We start from the raw sequence: 23,992 nt of genomic DNA, 5'->3' as shown, positions 1-23,992 counted from the left end.
TGAGTTAGGGACCATAGACTTCACCACTGTTTCTTTTCATCCTATCTGTTGCCTTAAGCATGTGCTCCTATATGCTGCCTGCGCTTCAAGTATGATCCTATTGGATGTTGTATGTTGTCTAATTTCTTCAGCTTTGTATTGGATCCTTGCTAATGCTAAGTCTTTGTAAACTTGTATTTATTTACCCTATGGCATTATTTTTGGAAATCTCACACTGTGTAATCTGCCTTGACTCTCAATGAGCAAGGCGGACTACAAATGACATAAATAAATAAATAAAATTGTCTGCTCCGATTGGTGCCACTCTCCAGGGACTCGGGTGGATGTCTTTCCCGTTACCCCAGGGCCTGATCCTTTCCGCAGGAGATGCCAGAGGCTCAACCTGCATGCCAGGCAGACGCTCTGCTCCCCAGCACAGCCAGCCCCCTTCCTCCACTTGCACCCACCCAAGAATTCTTGCCCTGCCTAAAAGCTTGTATCTAAGGGGGCAATTCTTAAAACGAGAAACAGGAGTAAAGCCATTCCTCAGCTGCGGCAGGCCCTCTTCTCCCCAAAATAACGCTTCTGTGCTGGGCTCGCTGTTGCGTTTCCGTAACGTTTCAACGGCCTCGTGATGGTCCCGGTAAAAAGCAATCCCGTCGCTCTTAGCCAGGTCGCCTATGCGCACAGCGAACTGCACCGACGCCGCCAGCAGTGACGGGATGGCGCCTGCAACACCGATAAAGGCCAGAGAGGGCGGCACCCTCTTCTCCCAACCAGTTTGTGACCGCCCCCTCCCCCAAGTTAAATGATTTGCCCCGTTTTAGGGATGTCATTCTAGCAAGATCCGAAGGTTTTACAGCCACTCTTTCGACCGGCGCTCCATCGCTGCTCTTGGGAACCCTCACCTGGCTATCGGGGGTCCAATGCAACTGGAGCGCCCACCGCTGGCGCACCGTTCCCTCGGAAGCAAGTCCCAGTGAAACACTTTTATTCGACGAGGTTCACTCCCAGGATAGCGTCTTTAGGATTGCAGCCAGTGGCTACGATCCAGCGGCGCTCCCCGCTTTAAATACTCGACGAACATTAATGCAGTACCCTTAGGGTTGCCAACTCCAGTGGATATTCCTGGAGACTTGGAAGTGTTGCCTGGGGAGGCCGGGGTTTGGAGAGGGGCGAGAAATCAGCAAGGATGTAATGCTCACCCAACCAAAGCTGCCATTTCCTCCGGGGAAAAGTGATCTCTGTAGTTTGGAGATCTGCTGTAATTCTTGGAGATTTCCAGCCCCGACCTGGAGGCTGGCAACCGTACTTTGAGAACGCACTTTGAAATTAGGGAGCCCAAAGCCGTGGAGGCCACTGCGGCTTCGGAGGCTGGACTCTACGGCGTTATACCCCGCTGAGGTCCTTTCCCCTCGCTCCACCCTCTCCAGGCTCCACCCCCCAAACCTCCAGAAATTTCTCAAGCTGAAGGTGGCAACCCGTGGCGTTGTCGAGGGGTCTCCGCAGAGCCGGCTCCACGCGGCGGGAGGGGGCTTGGTAGCGGCTGCGCCGGCCAGGCTGGACGGAGCGGGCGGCGGGACTGGGCTGCAGCCGGGACCTTTCCCCACCCGGCTGGGGCTCGGAGGCGGGCGCGGCGTGCCCTAGCGGGGAGGCGCTTGGGCGTCCCTCGCCGGTCGCCGCTGCCCGCCCCCTCCAGTCGCGCTCGCTCGCCATGCCGGAGCTGCCGGCCGGGGCGCCCGGGGTGGCGGCGGCGGCGGCGTCCGGAGGCGCAAGAGGCGGCAGCGGCGCCGGGCGCGCGGCGCCGGGCTGCCGGTGAAGAGTCGGGGCGGCTCCCGGGCATCGTTCTTGCTCCCGCTCCTCTCCCGCCTGGCAGCCATGAGGCGGCAGCGCTACCTGGCTCCGGGCGAGGGCGGCGAGGACGCCGAGCGGGGCGCCCCCTGCCCCTGCCCCTGCCCGGGCCGCCGGAGCCGCCCGCAGCAGCGCCGCCGCCGCCGCGACTGGCTGTACGAGTCCTACTACTGCATGAGCCAGCAGCACCCGCTGCTCGTCTTCTTGCTGCTCATCGTCATCGGCGCCTGCCTGGCCCTGCTGGCCGTCTTCTTCTTCGCCTCCGGGCTGGTAAGTGGGACCCTCGACGGGGCGCGCCGGCAGGGAAGCCCTTCGCCCGCCTCCGCTCCGGCGCGCCCGAACGAGGACGAGCGGCACGAAGGCGCGCGCGGCTTCTCCTCCAGGGCCGGGCGCTCTGGAGCGTGTGCGGAGCGCGGCAGGGATCGGGGCCCGCGCCCCTCGCGCCTTGGGGAACCGGAGCTGCCGGTTTGGAAACGCCAGGCGGGGGGAGCATCGCGCTCTTGACGCAGTCTGGACTCCCCGAAGCTTAGGGACCCCAAAGCTACCGTGAGCTATATGGACAAAAGCGGCAAAGTGTCTGAGCATGTGCAAAGAGTCTCTCTCTCTTTTGGAAAAGAGTGTAGAGCATCCAAAGAACCAGCTACATGTGAGCAGAGATTAATAATTGTAATAACAGTGTGCTTATATAGTTTCAGGTGTGTAGCCCTGTTGGTCTGTGGTAGAAGAGCAATATTCGGGTCCAGTAGCACTTTAGAGAGGCACTGGATTTCCAGGGTGTGAGCTTTGGAGAGTCAAGGCTCCCTTCATCAGATATGTATCTGACAAAGGGAACTTTGACTCTGCGAAGCTCATATTCTGGAAATCTAGTTGGTCTTCAGTCTGCTTATATGCTGCTCCTGTAGACGGATTAGCACCAGGGGTGAGCAAAGTCAGTGTGGTTATTATCCCCACAACACAGATGGGGCTGAGAGGAGTGGCTTGCCCAAGGCCACCTGCTGAGCTCATGGCAGCAGTGGGATTCAAACAGCCCTTGCCCAACCCCTTTAACCACTATGCTACAGCAGATATTAGAGGGCACATTTCAATCCCGGCACTTTGCGTTGAGGACTTTGTCGTGGAACCTTTTCATTTCTCTTACCTGTCAACAGCATTTGCTGGGACCTGCCGGCTGCCTCACGGAGCTAGTATGGTGAGCAGTGCACTGGACCAGAGCCAGGGAGATTCAGGTTCAAAATACCCCCATCCCCCAGGTCTTGGACCAGTCACTCTTACTCAGCTAGCCTATTTGCAAGGTTGTTGTGTAGATTCAGATGCAGGATGGGAGAGTACCACAAGCATCCACCTTTAGCTCATTGGAAGAGAGGGGGAATAAAAATGTTGGATGGACCCAGGGCTTTTTTTCAGCAGGAACGCGGTGGAACGGAGTACCGGCACCTCTTGAAAATGGTCACATGGCTGGTGGCCCTGCCCCCTGATCTCCAGACAGAGGGGAGTTTAGATTGCCTGGAGATCGGGGCAGGGCCACCAGCCATGTGACCATTTTCGCCGAGGGTGATTTAAACTTAAAAAAACTCCCCCTTGTTCTAGCTGACCCAAAGTGACATCATTGTGCGGTCCTGAGTTCCACCACTGAGTTCCACCACCTCTTTTCCCAGAAAAAGAGCCCTGGATGGACCAATGGCATGGGCAGGGGGCCCATCCTCGTGACTGAGTAACCATAACCTGTGCACACTAGGGTTAGAAGTCTGTATGTTTTCGCTTGGAACCTGTGCCCTCTTCTCTAAATAAAGCACTGTTTAAGCTGCCAGCATCGCTTGCCGTTGTGTGCAGTTCCCTTCCACTTGCGCACTGAACTATCCTGAGCTCCCATTTGACGGATGCCGAGCATTCAGGAGAGCTACTGACAGAACGAAGCAAAACCTTAGAACTCTTACCAGCATCTCTCAAGAGATTCAGCTGCCGGAGGGTTGTCCGTTGGCATTTACTTGTTGGCTTCCCCAGAGTGCATCATCATAACATTAATTTTTTAAAAAATTCAGATTGCATCCCACGTTCTTGCAAAAAGATTGCCTTCTGATCGGAATTTTTTTTCTAAATAAAACTCTGTGAAGCATTCATGGCAAACCTCTGTTGTTGAGAGGTTTTTGTGCACCTTGCTTGCACATGTGCTCCAGGGACCAGAGGTCAGCAGGTCAATAAAATTAATTTTGGGGTAAAACTTTTAAATTAACTTGAATTTCAGCTCCCCCTCTCGTACAGCTCTGCCTCTGAGCAACTTAGCACTATTGTTTCAACCTTTGTACAATGCTTGGTTTTTGCATTTTGTCCCTGTTGTTAGTTGTGCCGTGTAATTGTATGCGAAATTATTCTGAAGCAAGCCGCAATTCATTCCATTGAATATAATAACAATAACAACAACAACATTTGATTTATATAGGTCAACTTAATGCCCACTCAGAGCAGTTTACAAAGCATGTTATTATTATCCCCACAACAATCACCCTGTGAGGTGGGTGGGGCTGAGAGAGCTCTAAGAGAGCTGTGACTGACCCAAGGTCACCCAGCTGGCTTCAAGCGGAGGAGTGGGAAATCAAACCTAAGTAAGGTGCAGGTGGGATCGTTGTTGCATCTTGGCAGTTTCGCCTTCTCCCTGTTGTGAGCTCTTTGACAGCAACTTTGGAAATCCTCACTCCTGTTTTTGCAAGTCGGGGCTGCTTATTCCCTTTGCATATTTATACGGGTCAGGTAGAAAATTTCATGGGTTGTTTCTGCAGAGTAAATACAGCCGACAGCAACGACACTGCTGATACGCATGTTGCCCTGTGAATTCTTCCAGGGCAAGCCTCTTTGGACGCTTCCTGCCTCTGAGCTCTGTAGCTCTTTCCTCTCTTTAGAGCAATTCTCAGCACAAAGTCCCTGGAGGAATATGTATGCATGCATGTAAATAGCAGAGGGGTCAGACAATTAATAAACCTTATCTCCGAAGATTGCTGGGGGGGGGGGTCTTTCCAGCTCCCGGGTCCTTTGCTTTCAGTGGTCTATTAATGGACTGCAAGTGGAATAAACAAACACAGCCACGCTTTGTCATCAACGAGGCTACATTTCAGTGGTGCTTTGGGCCAAGTAATGTGTGCTTAATTTTAATTCCTCTAATTCATTTGCTCGGCTTCCTTCCCACTGACAGATCAGCTGCTTTGGCATTTCTTTTTTTTTTCCAGTGACAGGATTTTAAAGCTATGCTCAGTACCTTTTAAAAAGGGATTCATCCCAGGAAGGCACCGAAGGAGCCACTCTGCGCATCCCATCCCCATCCCCTGGTTTTGAATAATTAGAAACTAATTTCAGAGAACCTCAGACCATTCGATACACACACACACCCCTCAGACACAGCATGATTTTCTGTAGGTACAAGCTTCTAATTTTCAGGAAAGGGAAACTGGCTGTTTGCAAGATTCGTCCTGGACTCACTGCCAAAGCTCCAGTCCAATTCCCGTTAAAAATCAATGGGAGTTTTGCTACGGACTTCTGAAGGAACGGGAATGCAGGGAAATAAGTTGTATTATTCTGTGCCAGACTTCTCAGCCAGTAAGCTTAACTAAACACAAGCCCTTGATTACAGAGACTAGTCAAAAAAAGAGTGCCACTCGGACATAAAATTCCAGGTTGCAACCATGAGAACAGTGCTGTACCTTGAGCAGCTCTCAGAACTACTGCTTTCTTTTGCCTAGTCTCACGCCTTCCTAGTCTTTTCGCCTTCCTCTCTCCCCTCCTTGCTCCTCTCACACCAGAAATCTTGTTTGCTGTGGGAGGAGAGAAGACAGAGAGGGAAAAGAAGGGTGGAGAAGCTGTGGCTGTCTCCTCTCTCTATTCACTGGGGAGTCTCAAGATGCAACCCTGTTAACGGGTTTGCAACCTGTATAGATAGAAGAATGGCTTATTTGGCTCTGTTCTGGTATCTGCTTATTTAGAAGTAAGTTCCAGCTGAGAAGAGTGGAAGGTTGTACGATTACAACCTGGGATCAAAACCTTCGTCCTGTTTATAATTTGTGCAATAAAGAAAAAACAGTTCTTATCTTTATTGTGAATAGACTTTGAATATTTCTAGTATTTATTCTGATTTTGAACTGAGAGAGTTAGTTTAGTATAATGGCTAGAATGACGGACTAGGATCTGGAAGTCCCAGGTTTGAATCCCCACTCTGCTGTGGAATCTTGCTGGGTGACCTTGGGCGAATCACACATTCTCAGCCTAACCTACCTCACAGGGTTGTTGTGTGGATGAAATGGAGGACAGCAGAGCATTGGGGAGAAAGACAAAGATATAAATGAACTAAAATAAGTAAATAAAATGAAGTATGAAGGCAGCTGTGTTAGGACTAGAGGTGGGCATGAACTGAAATATGAACCAAAGTTCATCACGAACTGGGCCATTTTTTGGTTTGCGAATTGGCGGTTCATTGGAGGGCATTTCTGACAAACGGCGATGAATGGCGACAATTTTTAGGCCAGTTTGTTTGTTTTGTTTTTCAGTTCGTCACTGCAGACAGCCTGTGGCCGATCAATCACTTTCCTAGGCAATGGGGAGGATGGGCTTTATGCAGACCTTCTGCTGACCTGGAAGTGACGTATTCATGAACCAAGTGAACCGGTTTACTAACTGGGCAATTTCAGGCCGGTTCATGATTTGTGAAACCCTACGAACTGCAACAAACCACTATTTTCCCAGTTTGTGCCCATCTCTAGTTAGAACTGATTCATATGCGTGCATGGTGTATGTGTGTGTGTGTGTGTAAAATGCATGCACATTACAGTACATGCATCCACATATGTATTTATTACAGTACATTAGATCCCTGTATATTTGACTGGGAGAAGATAAATGGTAAACTGTGAGCCAAGCTACAAGTGACGCCTTACACAGGTTGGACACTTGTCAGCTTCCCTCAAGGTTTGATGGGAAATGTAGGCATCCTGGTTTTACAGCTTGGCTGTCCATTACAGCTGCAAGACCAGGATGCTTACATTTCCCATCAAAACTTGAGGGAAGCTGACAAGTGTCCAACCTGTGTCAGGCGTCACTTGTAGCTTGGCTCTGAGTCCACTGGCAGGCATTGTATTTGAAATGCCACTATGATATGACATCTGAGATGACCTATCACACATGCAAATCATCGTTTGATGTTGTGGGCACTGAACACTTGATGTTGTAGTCAATTGGATTTTGCATTTGGAGCAGAGGGTTTTTGTAGTAACTGGCTAGAATCATCCTGTTTTCCCTCTTACATGAGGGTTTGCATAAGAGCTGAGTAAGCAGTGATTTCGCTCAGGCAGGGTTACTCAACTAACTAGGTCACCCAAGTCATGGATGGCCGTGAGCCAAGGAAAGTTACTTACTGGGATATAATGTGCCTTCAAGATTTGTAAACGCTCCTACAGGATATGAAGCTTTGTCAGTTTCAGAGCGGCTACAAATCAGAGGGAACTGGAGAATAGAGAGTGTGTGGTAATTTAGTTCTCAGTCCGAGTTAGAGGGATGGATTCTCTCCCCCATCCCGCATACACAGGATATTTATACATGAAGTTGAGTATACAGAATAATTGGTTGTGAGGTGGTAATGGCTGGAGTTCTACAGAAGCCAAGGCTGTTATTTCAAGTTTTATGGGACCAAAATCCATTTTAGTATTCTGGCTTGCATCCTACCACTTTGCCAAGTTTGACACCTTCCTCCAGCCTCTTTGGTAGGAGGAAAGCATCAGACTTGAGCAGAGCAGCTGCATTCAAGATCCCGTGTTGAAAAAATTCCCAAGTCCTTCGATTAAAACTTTCTCACATCTAAAACAGTTTGAGGCCACTTTTAAAAAGTTCTCTGTGGTAAATATGGAAGAACTACAAATCTGAACGGGGCAGGGGGCTGTGGAATATTGTTGGATGCCACAGTCTGTGCTGGCAGAAGGAAGGTGTTGTGAATTCTATGGTTTACTTTGTCACTGGCATTCCAGACATTCCACAGGGAGACGGGGGGGGGGGGGGAGTTCATTTATAGTATATTTAGGAGGTTTGGTTTGTGAACGGTTAACAGAAAAAACAGTATGCTGAAAGAGAGAAAGTATTAGCCATTGAAATGTTTGCCCATAAAACACAGGCAGTTTTTGCTTTTGAGGCATAGGGACTCTTTTTCTTTTTCTTTCTTTCTTTCTTTCTTTCTTTCTTTCTTTCTTTCTTTCTTTCTTTCTTTCTTTCTTTCTTTCTTTCTTTCATTCATTCATTCATTCATTCATTCATTCATTCATTCATTTATTGGATTTTGCTTTTGAGTACATTTGCCATTCGATGCTGAACCAGAATCTTTGGGTCACTGGATGTCTTTCTACTTTTTTAAAAACCTGGTTTCTCTTGCCTTGAGGTTCTTTACGCTCAGTTTTTATCAGAAATAAACCTTTCCCCCTTCTATATAATATACGACACACAGAAACTTTGCTCTGCATGCAAAATCTATAATGGCTTTCTGTTAAATAGCAGGATTAAAAAGAATAATCAGTTAACCGTAAGTCTTAGGAATATCTAGATCTTGGGTGGATCCAAAAGTGCCATTTAACTGGTACAGTGGGCAGATACATTTATAGAGGAGGCGAGAGCAATTTTCACCAATGTTTTCCCTCTACTATGCAGAGTTACTTGGACACGATACTATTCCTGAGGGTCCTTGACCTCTTGAAGCAGAATTTTGGAGGTCTTGGTGGATTGTAGCAGAAGAGGGTGTAATGAGCTTTTGCCCATGTCTGAAACTAAGCTTCTACTAGCCAAAAGAAAGATGTATCTTTCTCTTGGAAAGCTTTCAGCAATTAGTTCTCAGACCTGTCAAACAGCTAAGTTCTTTGAACCACCCGTTTATCTGTACATTTATTTATATGGAGTTCAGTATTGCTTTGCAACTCTTTATCAAACACACAGATACCTGACTAGAGTTTATTTCACTTTATTGAAAATGCACCCTAGTTTTTTAATGAAGCAAGTAATCAAAATATAAATGGTTATTAATATAAATCCTATAAAAACAGAACACAGAAAGGCAATAAGAAATAAGTTTGCTAACATTTCCTAATAAATTCCAAGTTTAACATAATCAGTTTCTATGAAATGCATAGGTAAAAATAAGTTCTCACCTAAATTCTCTCAAGAGATTTCTTCCATCAGAGCTCTGATATTCTATCTGAGTTTGCAATTGTATAAGTCATCATATGCAAATATCTAAGGTCTATTCACATGATAGCACAAACGAACAATAATTGGTCTGATGCTTCATTGAATATTCATAATTTCTATTGTACAACCTTCCAATTAGTAAAAAATTACGTTATACTCAAACTTGCAAAACAAAACTATACATCTCTGAGAAGTGTCAGAAAAAGTTAAGTTGAGAGATCACTATTGGTTGAATCTCTGATAGAGGAAAATTAATCTCGATAGAGTCCACTATTTTAATTAACTGTCAAAAGATTAAAGCACACCTGTTAGAATTACCTAACACATAGAAAAAACACACAGACGGTTCATGCAAAGTTTGAAAGTTCATCTAGAATACAAGTGCTTGGCCTAGTATTGCTCAGTATTGATTATTGTCATGTGCTTTTATCTATATTGGTGCAACAAGGGGAGGCATGTATGTCCCACTCTGCTGGCAGTGCTGTGGATCTAATGTCATAAATAGTCTACTTGGGGCTGCCCTTAAAAAGTGTTTGGAAACTTCACTTGGTACAGAATGTTGCTGCCATATCTCTCCAGTCTTGGCCCATCTACACTGGTTCCTAATTTGTTTCTGGACCCCATTCAAGGTGCTGGTGTTGATCTTTAAAGCTCTCTGTGGTTTTGGACCAGCAGAACTTAAGGAAGGTCTCCTGCCGTATGAACCTACCTTATCTTCTGAGGCCCACTATCTGTGGCTAGACAGGTGGCAATCTGTCACAGGGCCTTTTTGGTCATGGTGCCAAAACCGCAGGGATATTTGTCTATCCCTGTCTTCTGTCATCAGGTGAAGACTGTTTTGTTTTGTTTTTGACGTGTTCCCTCAACGACCTCTACTTTCTTCCTTATATTTTAATTTTCTGTCTTGTTTTTTATATATGTACTTTTTAGTTCTGGTTTTTAAAATCTTATGGTGATGATGTTAAGTGTGTGTGTGTGTCTTTCAATGCATGATGTGGTACAGATGAAGAGTGAGGGTGAAAGAGAGGGATGAGTGAGGGAGATGATTGGCTGATGACTGAGAGTGTGGGGGGAGTGAACTGCAGTTTTTAGTTACTGAGAGAGAGAAAGAGGCTTTCTGGTTTAGGCAGGCAAACTGTGTGTGCGCCTGAGGGAAAGTCTATATATATTTGAGTGAGAGATTAATCTATCTGAATCAGGCAAACTGTGTGGAAAGGTCTGTGTGGAGTTTTAAGAAGACCTGTGTGGGGAATTACTTTGTGTAACTGAGCCTAAGTAAAGGAACTTGAAGAGCTAAGAACGATCTTTGAAACAAATCAAGCTTAAGTAATAGTGTGAAACCAATATGCTTCCTGTAAAAATATAAATGTATTTTGTTTTGTTTTTTATATCCCAGAGTATATGTTATTCCTGTATTCCATTCCTATCCTCAGGGCCACATAGTCCCACAAAGGAGCCTGATGCTTGGGCACATTATTAAAAGGGAAATTTAATTAACTATTTTGGAATATAATTCCTGGTGGCAGCAGTATACCCACAGGGTGTAAGAAGAGGGTTAAAGGCAAAATCTAACTGAAAAAGAAAGGGGGTCATAACACTTATGATGTATTTTTATTCTTGGTTTAATTGCTAGTTGCCTTGGTGGCCCTGACTGAGCAGAAAGGTGGGATATAAATGCTGTAAATAAAATAATAATTAAATAGGATGGTGCTGTGTGTGAGGTAAACACGGCTTAAATGTATGTCTGTTGCCCTGAAAATAACTGGTAATTTGCATATTCTGACTTCCAAAATAGTTCATGCAGGTAAACCTTCAGTTACGTATCTGCTTTACAAGTGGAAGCATGTTTGTCAGCAATTTAGTATTCATACATACTGACGGTATTTTTATCTTGCATATCATTTGAAAATGTGCAGTGGATAGACTACTATAACCTGGTTGCTGATTTATATATATAAATCTATTTCTTTCTTCCGAGAATTGTAGCATTGAAAGTTTCAAAAGAAACAGGGCTTCTTTTGTTTCTGGGAAGAAAATCTTAAAGTAAGTTGCAGTTTGCAAGTAATGGGAACAATCCACTTGAAGCAAAGTATGGCATAACCAACAGAAAAGAGAGCGTGAGCCACGGAAAGAAATCACAAAGCAAAGAGGCACCGTGACCAACTTATTATCACAATCCCCGAGAATACAATAGAGCCAGAATCTATTATCAAAAGGCTTATTTTGTATATTAAAAGTCAATCAAAAATAGAGAGGCAAAAAACATCTACAATAGCCAGTTAGTAGCATCCACGTTTCCAAATTTCCAAAGTGCAGCAGTGCTTGTAAACATCTATTTATCATGTGCAGAAACCGGCTTCAAAAGGACAATGCCTCCAGACTGTAAGGAGTTAATAGTACAGTGCAATACAGAGTACGGTTCATAAGCATTCATATACAGAAACTACTCATATTGACAGTAACCACAACAGATTTGCTAGTGAGAAATATCCCGTTTCCGGTGTCCCTTCTTCACGGCAGTTAACTTACTACGTGCAATAGATCAGAAACTTGCACATACTCAGCTCCGAGCACAACGGCCACTTGCTCCTGGGCCCAGTATGAGTCAATATGAGTAGTTTCTGTATATGAATGCTTATGAACCGTACTCTGTATTGTGCTGTACTATGAACTCCTTATAGTTTGGAGCAGGGTGGATTTGATTTAAATCAAACTGATTTAAATCATGATTTAAATCACGATTTAAATCACTAGTCATTAAGGCTTGATTTAAATCATAGTTTTCTACATAAAGACTAATTCTTGCTGGTATAACTTTAATATGCAAGTAGATGCCTGCCTTACCGATAGGTAAAGGAACTTCATTAATGTATTCCCAAACTGGGTCTCTTTTACGGCCTGCTGCCATTACAGGTTTTTTCCTCCAAGGAAAGAATGTGATAAACCTCAGGTCATACACACAAAAGATCCAAAGACTTGTGCAGTATTGTGCTCAAAAAGTTTCACTTTCATTTTGTACTGCTTGCCCCTCCCTCCTCACACTTAGTTTCTTCTTGTGCAGATCTATTCCACTCCAAACAATCAGAAAAATATTGTTTCTATTCACTGAACTTCTTGAAACTTAGCACTGGAGGGGTTGATTCTGTCTTCATAGGTTTGTAGAACAATAGGATTAAGGTCTTTTTCTCAACTCTGTTCATGTTATAACATTTTTGCTGTGAAGAAGAGGCATGTGATCTCTGCTGAGCTGACACAAATTCAGTTTTGAGAACTGCAAAACCAAGCATCTGTGATAATATCTTGTAGGCAGAGAAACTGCCCAATAATCTTACAAAAACCTCTGGAAGAGCATGACATTGTGAATGGATTAATGGAATTTATTTACCAAAAAAATTAAACATATACAGCCTTATTCTATATAATTAAAAACTAATCTTTATTTCATGATGGAATAACCTTTGGATGGTAATATATTTTCCTCAAAAAGCATTTTATTTTAAAAAAATCCGATTTAAATTAAAAAAATCTGATTTAAATTTAAAAAATCCGATTTAAATAAAAAAATCATTGATTTTTATCCACCCTGGTTTGGAGGCATTGTCCTTTTGAAGCCAGTTTCTGCACGTGATAAATAGATGTTTACAAGCACTGCTGCACTTTGGAAATTTGGAAATGTGGATGCTACTAACTGGCTATTGTAGATGTTTTTTGCCTCTCTATTTTTGATTGACTTTTAATATATAAAATAAGCCTTTTGATAATAGATTCTGGCTCTATTGTATTCTCAGGGATTGTGATAATAAGTTGGTCACGGTGCCTCTTTGCTTTGCAGAGCATGGAATGGCAATTAAACACGTTCTTGGATCTGTTCCAATAAAATTAGCACATAAACTTGGTTGAATTGTGCCTTATGATGTCAATTTTAATCAACATAAATATCACTATCACAAAAATGTTTAAGAGCTTATCGTTGGGGTATTTTTTCAGAGAAATTCTTAGCTGGTGTTTAATGTTTAATTCACTAATCTTATACAGTGCGGAGATTTTGTCAGTCCAGATTAGACAATTTTCATCCAATCGGCTTGTACAGTGCATGTTTGTCTTCAAGTAACATGTGACTTCATACGCATTTAATCGTCTTTCCCAAGGTAGCGTTAGATGTGAATGTTCAGGGTTAAAAGAGCTGAACATTCAAAGCACAGCTCTGCTTTTTCCTCCTTTTGTATCATCATGTTCGTTCTTCTTCCAAGTACTTGCGATTTTATGCCTATTAGAGATAAACAAAAATAATAGTAATGATAATAAAATAGACACTCAGGTGTCAGTGTTAGAGGTATCTTTTTAAGTGATGGTAAGCAAATTCTTCTGCTTCTCCATTTCAGTGGTTCTATTATTAAAAATAACTTTTTAATGTTATTTTTATATTCTGTAGTTGCTTGCCTGTAGTTCAGAGGCATACATAAGAAGCACGAGGAACCTTGTTTTATTAGAAACAGAAAGCTGGAAGGAACTCAGAGGGCCATCTAGTTCAACCCCCGGCACTACGCAGGAAATTCTCAGCTCTCCCCATTCCACCTCCCCCAGTGATCCCTGCTCTATGCTCAGAGGGAGGCAAAAAACCTCCAGGATCCCTGGCCAACCTGGCCTGGAGGAAAATTCCTTCCTGACCCCAAAGTTGCGATTAGCATTAATCTGGGCATGTAAGAAAGGGCCACAAGAGCCTAACACAGGCTCATCCCTTCATGCGCTCCCTCTCGCGACCTGTGTACATTCATATTAAGTCAGAGAATGATCATAGCTGTCAGATGACCATCTGGCCTCTTCTTAAATACCTCCAAGGAAGGAGAGCCTACCACCTCCCGAGGAAGCCTGTTCCATTGAGGAACTGTTCTGTCAGGAAGTTCTTCCAAATATTTAGCTGAAAATGCTTTTGCTTTAATTTCAACCCAACCCACTGGGGCAACAGAAAACTCTGCCCCATCCTCTATGTGACAGCCCTTCAAATACTTGAAGAGGGCTATCGTTTCGCCTCTCTGTCACCTCCTCTCCAGGCTAAACATCCCCAGTTCCTACCACCCCATGTCTCTTTAAAAACAAAAACATCTTGCTGTAATCACCAACAAAAGTGAATGATTTTTCCTCAGGGCATCTTGTTTACAGATCTGACCTAGAAATAAAAAAAAAAATCACTAGCTTCAAGCATAACTTTTAACGGCATTGTAAATTCAAACATACTTACCAGGATAGCATCATATAACCAAAGAAGTTGTATTTTTCAACAAGTTCCTCGTTGTTTAAAGGCTTGTTCTCTGGCCACGGCCACAGGTATGAAGCCATAAGACCAGTCAGTGGATTCCTATTGAGGCATTGGACTTTATGTTTCTCAGAAGGCAGTGCTCATGTTGTAGGGGGAGAGTATCAAAAGCCGTTCATGAAAAGTTGTTACGTTCATTTTTTCCACCAATTTTTAACCGGCATCTGTTTTGCATGTAACAACAAACCATGATTTTTCATTATGTGTAAATCACACCAAGGGGTTGGAGATTTGCAAGCAAAATTCCATGTTTCCTGATGTTAATGATAATGGAATTTCTAAAGCTGGAGTACAAAGCACACTTAACCTTGGAGTAAGCCCCATTGAACATAATGAGACTTACTTCTTACTGGATTGTGCTGCGTTTGTGGCAAATATGACTTGGAAACAAATGTCACAGAATGCAGTGACTGTGTGTGTTCAGTTTCTAATCAATTTTACCCTGTAGATTCTCAGAGGCAGGCAGTGGATTCCCAAATCTTCCTGACCTCCTGCCAGAATACTCCCTGTGGTGTGTAACATAAAATAACTACAGAGGCTGACGTTTCAGAAGGGCAGCAACCTTTTTATTACTCGTGGCCAGTTCACACATCAAAAAGTCATAGTGTCCCCCTTGAGTCCTGTCAATCGGATATCTCTGGGATTTCCATGCTCAGAGCAACCATATTTAGAACACTGTGTACACTCTGGGGGATCTCAGTTGAAGAAGACTGATAAAGACTTTGAAAGGATTCAAGAGAGAGCTAGAAAAATGCTGAAGAGAATTGGTGTGCTTGAGAAAAGTACTTAGTTCAAAGGTCAGCTCACTCTCAAATAATGGGGTCATTTAGCAAACCCCCCTTGGGGTTGTGAAACAGCCTGCTGCAAAATAGCAGGAGTTAATTGAAATTCCGTTGCCCACCTGTGTAGTGGTGGCGACTTGGGGCCTCTCCTATGTGACGGCCCCGTTGGTATTCCATCCCGTAGTGGAATCGTGAGCAGGTGGTCGCCCCAGTGGGAGTTGTTGCGGTTTTGACACTAGTCCACTTGCATCCGGTATCAGGCCTGTTGGGACCCCTGCAATAGGCAACCCCCATATCTCCTGTAGGGCAGAGCCCAGCATGGGAGCAACTTTGCTCACGGTCCGTGCGCCTGGCGGCTCGCCTCGTATCCTGCCTTGTTCAAAGGATTTCCTGCGTCCCGACCTCGGTTCCTTCCTCAGCTTCTTGACCTCGGCTCGGCTCATCGACTCCTCCCCCCCCCCACAACTCTGACGGACAGCTTTCCCGGCTCCTTGACCTCGGCTCGGCTTATTGACTCTCCTCCGTCCACGACTCTGACGGACAGCTTTCCCAGCTCCTTGACCTCAGCTCGGCTTATTGACTCTTCTCCACCCGCGACTCTGACAGACAGCTTCCCCAGCTCGAAACCTTGCGAGTTCTGGACTCCTGCTCGCAGCCCGGAGTTCAGCTCAGCCCTCACCTTGCCGGGCGCCCTTGCCCTGACCGTGACATCGAGCTTTATGGGAGTTGCGGGGTTGTGCTCCCGGAAGGGTGACACTGTCCCTCATTATTAATGTCTTATTATAATGCTCCCATTTCATATTCTACTCTGGGTCTATTGGTACAACCCCTGTTGTGCCGAGCCCACACATTTCTGCGGGGTCTTTGACAGTAGTCCCTGCAATTGGCAGGGCTTTGTAATCCGGGGGGTTCACTAATCCCGTAGGGAGTTCCTTCTTCTATAGCCGCTTCTAGTTCGAAGAACTCTTCCAGTTCAACAGCACGGTGGCAAAAGATCGTGCCCTGCCGCTGTAGCTTTTCTGTAGCTCATCCTTTGGATCACTGAGTGCTGTGGTGCCCATTCTCAGGGAGTCGCTGATGGCCATCTCAGATGAGTAACACCCCTCCTGGGGATTGCTCCGAGCGCCTTGTATGTTGGAGCAGCACCTGCTGCCCCAAGCCCACGCATCTCTGCCGGGTCTTTATCCATAGTTATGTCCATTGGGCACTCCAGCTTAGGTTGGGGTACCAGTTCGTTTGAAAGACCCCCAGCCGTTCCATCCCCTGGGCTTGGCTCTAGCTGGGGTTCTAGAATGTTTTGAGGCTCTTCTGGCTCTGTTGTCCCTGGGTCAACAGAGAGCTCCAGACAACAAAGAGCTTACTTGTCCCTGGGTCAACAGAGCTCCAGAATAAGCTAAGAGAGAAAAAGGAAATGTTCAGGAAATGGAGAGAAGGTCAGACCTCTAAAGGGTATATGAGGGTTACTAGGTACTGCAGATCAGCCATCAGAGAGGCCAAAGCTCAATACGAGCTGGGTCTGGCCAGGAGGGTTCGCTACAATAAGAAAAACTTCTACAGATATGTGAGAAGCAAACACAAGGTAAAAGAGGCAATTGAACCACTGTTGGGAGTAGATTAAGAAACTCTGATGCAGGACAGAGAAAAAGCAGACAGGCTTAATGACTTTTTTGCCTCTGTTTTCTCCCTGAAGAACTCAGGCACATCTAGAGATAGTAGAAAATGTGGCAGGACACCTGAGTGGCTGATTGACATTGACAAAGAGGTTGTGGAGAGGAATCTGGCTGCACTGGATGAATACAAATCCCCTGGGCTGGATGGGGTGCACCCAAGAGTGCTGAAAGAACTTTCTAGAGAACTTGCAGAACCCCTGTCCATCATCTTCAAGGCCTCCTGGAGGACTGGGGATGTGCCACAAGATTGGAGAAGAGCAAATGTTATCTCAATCTTTAAGAAAGGGAAGAAGGAGGACCCGGGAAACTACCTGGTGTCCTTCTTTGATCGAGTGATCAGCTTACTGGATCGGGGGAACTCTGTTGACGTGATTTATCTGGATTTCGGTAAAGTTTTTGATAAGGTCCCCCATGACATTCTGATGGGCAAACTGGAAGACTGTGGACTGGACTGTAGGACAGTTCGGTGGATAGGGAACTGGTTAGAGGACTGCACCCAAAGAGTGGTGGTCAATGGCGTTTCATCAGATTGGAGGGAGGTGTCCAGTGGGGTGCCACAGGGCTCGGTTTTGGGCCCGGTACTTTTCAATATTTTTATCAATGATCTGGATGAAGGAGTGGAAGGGCTGCTCATTAAATTTGCTGATGATACCAAATTGGGAGGAGTAGCAAACAACCAAGAAGACAGAATTAAAATTCAACAAGACCTGAATACTCTGGAGAAGTGGGCAGCTGTGAATAGGATGCAGTTCAACAAAGACAAGTGCAGTGCGCCAGAAAAATGAGAAGTACAAATACTGGATGGGGGATACACTTCTGGGCAGTAGTATGTGTGAAAGGGATCTTGGGTAAGAGTGGACTGTAAACTAAATGTGAGCAGTCAATGTGATGCGGGGGCAAAAAAGGCTAATTCAATCCTGGGTTGTATCAAAGGAGCCATAGCGTCGAAATCGCAGGAGGTCATAGCCTCTCTCTATACTGCCTTGGTCAGGCCGCACCTGGAGTATTGTGTGCAGTTCTGGAGGCCTCACTTCAAAAAGGATGTGGCCAAAATCGAGAGGGTGCAGAGGAGAGCGACGAGGATGATCAGGGGTCTGGAGATTGAGCCCTACGAGGAAAGGCTGAAGGCCTTGGGAATGTTTAGTTTGGAGAAGAGGAGATTGAGGGGGGACACGATTGCTCTCTTTAAATATTTGAAAGGCTGTCATTTGGAGGAGGGCAAAGAGCTGTTCCAATTGGCAGTAGAGGGTAGGACCCGAAGCAATGGGCTTAAATTACATGCACAAAGGTACCGGCTGGATATTAGGAAAAACTTTTTCACGGTCAGAGTAGTTCAAAAGTGGAATCAGCTGCCTAGGGAGGTGGTGAGCTCCTCTCACTGGCAGTTTTCAAGAAGAGGCTGGATGAATATTTGTCAGCGATGCTTTAGGCTGATCTTGCACTGGGCAGGGGGTTGGACTAGATGGTCTGTATGGCCCCTTCCAACTCTATGATTCTATGGGTGCAACTCGTACGGCATAGTACCGCTAGCCGAACATCAGAGGTCTTGGGTTCAGAGGAATAAAAGCACTTCTGCCAAAATGTCAGTCCCTGGCAGTTAGGTCCCTCAAGCTCTCCACAGTTAACACACAAGTGTTCCACTTGAAGCAACTTTATTGAGATCCATACAGTTCAGGATGTTCACCCAAAGGTGGCAATTGTCAGAAGTGACCATTCAAACAAAGGCATTACTAATTATAGGGAAACTTTCCATCCTTCGGGTCCATTGACATTCTGGCATGAAAACCCAAAGAAGTTACATGGGAACTGATTAGTTTAAACTAGACAGAGTACAAAGTGAAATTATCCCAGTCTTTGGGAAAAGATACATAGTTCACTGCTCGCAGCTCGCCTCCAAGGACAGTTATAATAGTCTACTGTGTAGACAATCCTTTGAGTATTGTCTGCTATAGAATCTCCGCATACCTACTTTTAAACTCCTGTGTCTTATGAAAGATTCGAAGGCATGTTCTCAGGAGCATGTGGAATAAGTGACTAGATGAGGCCGTTGTGTAGGGCTTGTATTTTTTGTTTCAACATTTGGATACTAATTTCATTGTGGGTCTATATAGTCAGTAACTTCACTGATGCGTGGTCAACCCACACAAAGTCTTGGCTCCCATCCCCGGCCTTCCCCGTAAAATTTCCCAGTATGATTTTCCTTCCCATTTCTACCTGAAAAAATGGGCTGTGACTAAAGTTGCCACCCTCCAAGTGGGACCTGGTGTTTTCCAGGGATTATAATTGCTGTAGCACAGCAGTTAAGTGGTTCGACTGCAAATCAGCATTCTGCTGGTTCAAATCCCACTACTGCCATGAGCACAGTAAGTGGCCTTGAGTAAGCCACTCTTCTCAGCCCCAGCTGTATTGTGAGGATAATAATAACTTGTTCTCCACTCTGGGGAAGGCACTGATCTGTCTAGAAGAGCACAGTTATTGTTGTTGTTGTTGTTTCCAAATGTCAGAGAAAATGGCAGCGTTAGAGGGTGGACTTTATGGCATCATATACTCGCAGAGCTCCCCTCCCCCAAACTCTGCCCCCAAATCTCTGGGAAGTTCTCAATCCGGAGCTGGCAACTCTAGCTGTGATTCATGAAAGTTTGAAATAAACGTTGTTAGTCTTTAAGATGACACTGGAATTTTGGTTTTAAAATTCTCAGCAAGATTTCCTGCATATATTGAGGCAAGGGGAGTTAGGACACATTTAAACTATAAAACCAATATTTGATTTTACACTCCGAATTCTGTTTGAAAGTACCTTTTTCTGAGTCAGACCAGGGGGTCTTCAGTCTTTTCTGACCCTCAACTTGCTGTTGACCCCTGGGTGGCTGTAGGAACCATGGAGCTAAAAATCATGTGACAGGCAGAGGAGGAATCAGAGCTATGTCCTCATCAGTAGGCAGCAGATAGGAGAGCTGAGGGCAGGAAACACAACTGAACACCATTGATGAAAAGCAAGCCATAGGGCAGAGCCATTGAGCAAGCTTCTCTCCCACAGCATGATCGTTCCTGGCTACCTTTTGTTCCTCTCAGTGTATATGCACAGAGAAGGAAGCATTACACCGTCATGCAGAGAAGCATGGCGGCAGAGAAGCAACTGCAGAATTTCCTGAAGGAGAGCTCAGCCCTAGACCCCTTCCAGTCTGGTTTCCTCCCGGGACGTGGGGTCGAGACATTGTTGGTCGCCCTCACAGACGATCTCCGCAGACATCTGGATCAGGGCGGATCAGCACTGCTGATTTTGCTTGATCTATCAGCAGCGTTTGATACGGTCGATCATGAGCTTTTGACCCACCGCCTTGCCGATGTGGGGATTCAGGGGACAGCACTGCAGTGGCTGGTCTCCTTTCTCCATGATTGGGGACAGAGGGTGGCGCTCGGGGAGAGGGTGTCATCTCATAGGCCACTGGTTTGTGGTGTGCCAAAGGGAGCGATACTCTCTCCATTATTATTTAATATCTATATGCGCCCCCTCGCCCAGCTGGTGCGGAGTTTTGGGCTTGGGTGTCACCAATATGCGGATGACACCCACCTTTATCTGTTGTTGGACGGGCAGCCTGGATCGGCCCCTGATGCCCTGGAGCGTGCTTTTGAGGCTGTGGCTGGTTGGTTGAGACCAAGTCGGCTGAAATTGAATCCCACGAAGACGGAGGTCCTGTATGTGGGTCGTGGGGAGATGGCTTTGGGACCTCGGCTTCCTACACTTGATGGGGCAGCACTTACACTGGCCCCGAGGGTTAGGAGTCTGGGGGTGATTCTGAATTCCCCCCTGAAGATGGAGGACCAGATAACTGCAGTTGCCAGGTCTTCCTTTTATTATCTTCGGCAGGCCAGGCAGCTTGCCCCTTATTTGTCTCCCCGTGACATGACTACAGTGGTCCAAGCAATGGTCACCTCTAGGTTGGATTACTGTAACGCGCTCTACGCTGGGCTTCCCATGGGCCTGATGCGGCGGTTACAGCTGGTACAGAATGCAGCAGCGCGGGTCATTGCTGGAGCACTGGTGTGGGAGCATATTACACCGATGCTACGCCAGCTGCATTGGCTGCCAGTGGAGTACCGAATCAGGTTCAAGGTTTTGGTGTTAACCTACAAAGCCCTACGCGGACTGGGACCGACGTATCTGAGGGACCGTCTCTCACCATATGAGCCCCGGAAGACTCTCCGCTCTGGCGGAAAACATCTTTTAAGTGTCCCTGGCCCTAAGGAGGCCCGCCTGGTGTCGACCAGGGCCAGGGCCTTTTCAGTCCTGGCCCCAACCTGGTGGAATGCTCTGTCTTGCGAGACAAGGGCCCGGCAAGATTTGCTTGCATTTCGCCGGGCCTGTAAGACAGAGCTATTCCGCCAGGCATATGGCTAACGCCGGGCAGTGCCCACCCCCCCCCCGTGAAGGGGGGGTTAAACCATCACCCCTATGCAAACACAGAGGCATGTATGAACCACTATGCAGCATGAATTGTTATATTTAATGTTTTTAAATGTTTTTAAATGTATTATTTAATGTTTTTAAATGTTTTTAAACATGTTTGTATTTGTTATCCGCCCTGAGCCTGCGAAAGCGGGGAGGGCGGAATATAAATATAATAAATTAAATTAAATTAAATTAAATTAAATTAAATGCATGCATACCAACAGCATGTTCTTCCAAAGACTGACATAAAAATGGCAGATCTGTAGGGACTCATAACTAGGGTTGCCAGGTCCCTATGCAACCCAGTGGGAGGGGGGACGTGACACTTACTTGTGCCTAGTGCATACTTCTTTGTGTGCATGTGCTCCTGGTGCTTGTACAATGATGTCACTTCCAGGAAGTGATGTCATCATGCTGGCCATAGGCATGCAAATTGAACCCGTTTGGGGCCAAAATTGGCTCCAGCAAAGCACAAGAACATGCCCATGGCTGGGGCATGCTTTTTCAGGTTGCCTGCCAGTGGCAGGCGATCTCTGGGGGGCTTGCCACCTCCCACAGTGGGGCAAACCTCTGGGAGATTGCCTGCCACTAGCAGGCAACTGGGAAGCTTACTCAATAATCCGTGGCGCACCTTGTGGATTGAAGAGCACTGAACTAGCCTGGTATTTTCTACTGCAGTCGAAAGCAGTTTTCCAACTGCCTCAGAACTGTTTCCCCAGTCTCTGCTACCTTTGTAAGTGGAGAGGCAAGGAATTGAACCCAGGACCTTGAACATGCAAAATATCTACTGTGCCAATGAATTACAGCCCCTCATTTGAATGTTTGGAGCTATAACAGTCATGGTGTATGCCTGATTTGGGATCAAGACAGCTCAGAATGATATGAGATTTACAAGGCGTTGAAACATCATGCTTAGAATGCAGAGTAGAAAGTGCCAGATGCATCTTCAAATTCTTATTTAAGGAGAAAAGCATTTTAACTGTCTTCAGCTTACTAGAGTACATGGTCATTTAGGCTGCTGCGAAGAAAAGTGAAATAACCATTCTTATCTCTATTGAGGTAACATTTCTGGGCCAGGACATTACTTGCACTTCACTCTGCCTATTGGCACTAGAAATTAGTTTTTGCAAAAATATGCAACTCAAATTTAACTCCCAGCAAGGAGCAAATGCATATGCATTTATCAGAATTTATGATGACTGTGTGTGTTTTCATAAGAAAACTGAGCATTTTGTTCAGTAGAAATATAATAGAGAAACGGAGTACTCAGAGCTAGTATTGGCAAGAGAGGCACAGCCCCTTAGAAGAGGCCATTCCTCCTGTGTACAAAAAAAGGGGGACTAACTCCTCAGGCGACATCTTCTAAGCTAGGTTCCCTAGAAAAAACATGGCTAGAGATGTGAAGGTCCAAAAAAATACTGGAGAAATTTGGGAATGAAAACCCCCTTTCCCCCCTCAAACTGTGAAACATTTTCTCCCCTTTTTGGAAGGAGTGGGATTGCTTTTAAAGACAGTCACTCAAAATGTATAACATGAAAAAGTCTGAAAACTCATAAAATCTAGGAAATTTGTGGGAGCACTATCCAAAAATCCTTCCTTCAAAGCTGCTTTTCTAATTTCAACTTTCCCCCCTCCTACTATTTAGATGGCAAAAATTAAGATTCATGTGCTAAGAGGAGCAACAGAGCTCTGTCTTGAGTTTGGGGGATATTTTCACTTTTGGTTTAGACAACTAAAGTAGTTATCCTTTTAAATTCCATAAATATGCCAATAAGTAAAATTTTATACTGTATCTAATGGTGCATGTTATGTTGTGAAATCATCACAATAAGTGTAAGCTTGATAGGAAGGTAACTACTGCATGTATCTCTCCCCCCCCCAATTGTTTTATACTGAAAAAAAAAACACACCCTCAGAAATTTTTCTGCCCATTACTTCATCATATCTGGGTATTTTACATCCATACACACCATGCAGCCCTGATCTTGTCTGATCTCGGAAGCTAAGCGGGGTTGGCCTTGGTCAGTAACTGGATGGGAGACCTCCAGCAAAGACCAGAGTTGCAGAGGCAGGCAATGGCAAGCCACTTCTGTTAGTCTCTTGTCATGAAAACCCCTCCAGGGGTCGCTATAAGTCAACTGTGATTTGAGGGCACACGCCACCACAGCCACACAACATGCAGGTTTCCTCAACAGGTCAAATAATGCTCCCCCCATTCCCCCAGGACTTTTTCAGGTTGGGAAAATAGCATGAACGCTGTAGTCCTTATCCAAATTGGGCATTGCATGCTAGGGTTGTCAGATCCCCTGGAGCCCAAACCGGGGATTTGCCAGGTCCTTCTACTCCCCAGTGGGAGATTGGGAGCCTGTCACTCACCTTGTCACTGAGGGGGTTGGCTTGGCTTGGCTTGCATGGTGCGGCTCAGCTCAGGGCACGCGGTGCAGCTTGGCTCGGGGCGTGTGGCTCAGCACGGGGTGCATGGCGCAGCTCGGGGAGCACGCCCCCCGCCACCCAAGTAAGTGGGCACGGGGGGGGCCTTGCCTGGGCTATCCAGATTGTTAATATGTACGGGGGGGTGGAAGGGCGAGAGCAGGGGATCCCCCCCCCCCCCGGCGGGGGAATAGTAACCCTACTGCATGCTCAGGAATTGAAGAGAACCCACAACTTATGTCTGATACAGGGTGGGAACCTCAGACTCTGCCTGTGTACTGTAATGTGTGAATGAGCACTTGAATCCATGATA

General features: G+C 45.8%; 1 protein-coding gene across 1 annotated transcript in view; it reads left to right on the top strand.

Moving 5' to 3' along the window:
• The first annotated feature begins 1,759 nt into the window (after positions 1 to 1,759).
• The window catches only part of ADCY2 (adenylate cyclase 2), a 205,317-nt gene continuing 183,084 nt past the window's right edge, over positions 1,760 to 23,992 (top strand). Inside the window, exon 1 of the mRNA XM_054984696.1 lies at positions 1,760 to 2,100. Within this exon, the coding sequence (XP_054840671.1) occupies positions 1,858 to 2,100 (243 nt within the window). The 5' untranslated portion in view covers positions 1,760 to 1,857. The remainder of the gene's footprint in view (positions 2,101 to 23,992) is intronic.

The sequence above is a fragment of the Eublepharis macularius genome, chromosome 7 (assembly GCF_028583425.1).
Source record: "Eublepharis macularius isolate TG4126 chromosome 7, MPM_Emac_v1.0, whole genome shotgun sequence".
NCBI lineage: Eukaryota > Metazoa > Chordata > Lepidosauria > Squamata > Eublepharidae > Eublepharis > Eublepharis macularius.
The sequence above is the reverse complement of the archived record's forward strand: the minus strand, read 5'-3'. Positions and strand labels throughout refer to the sequence as shown.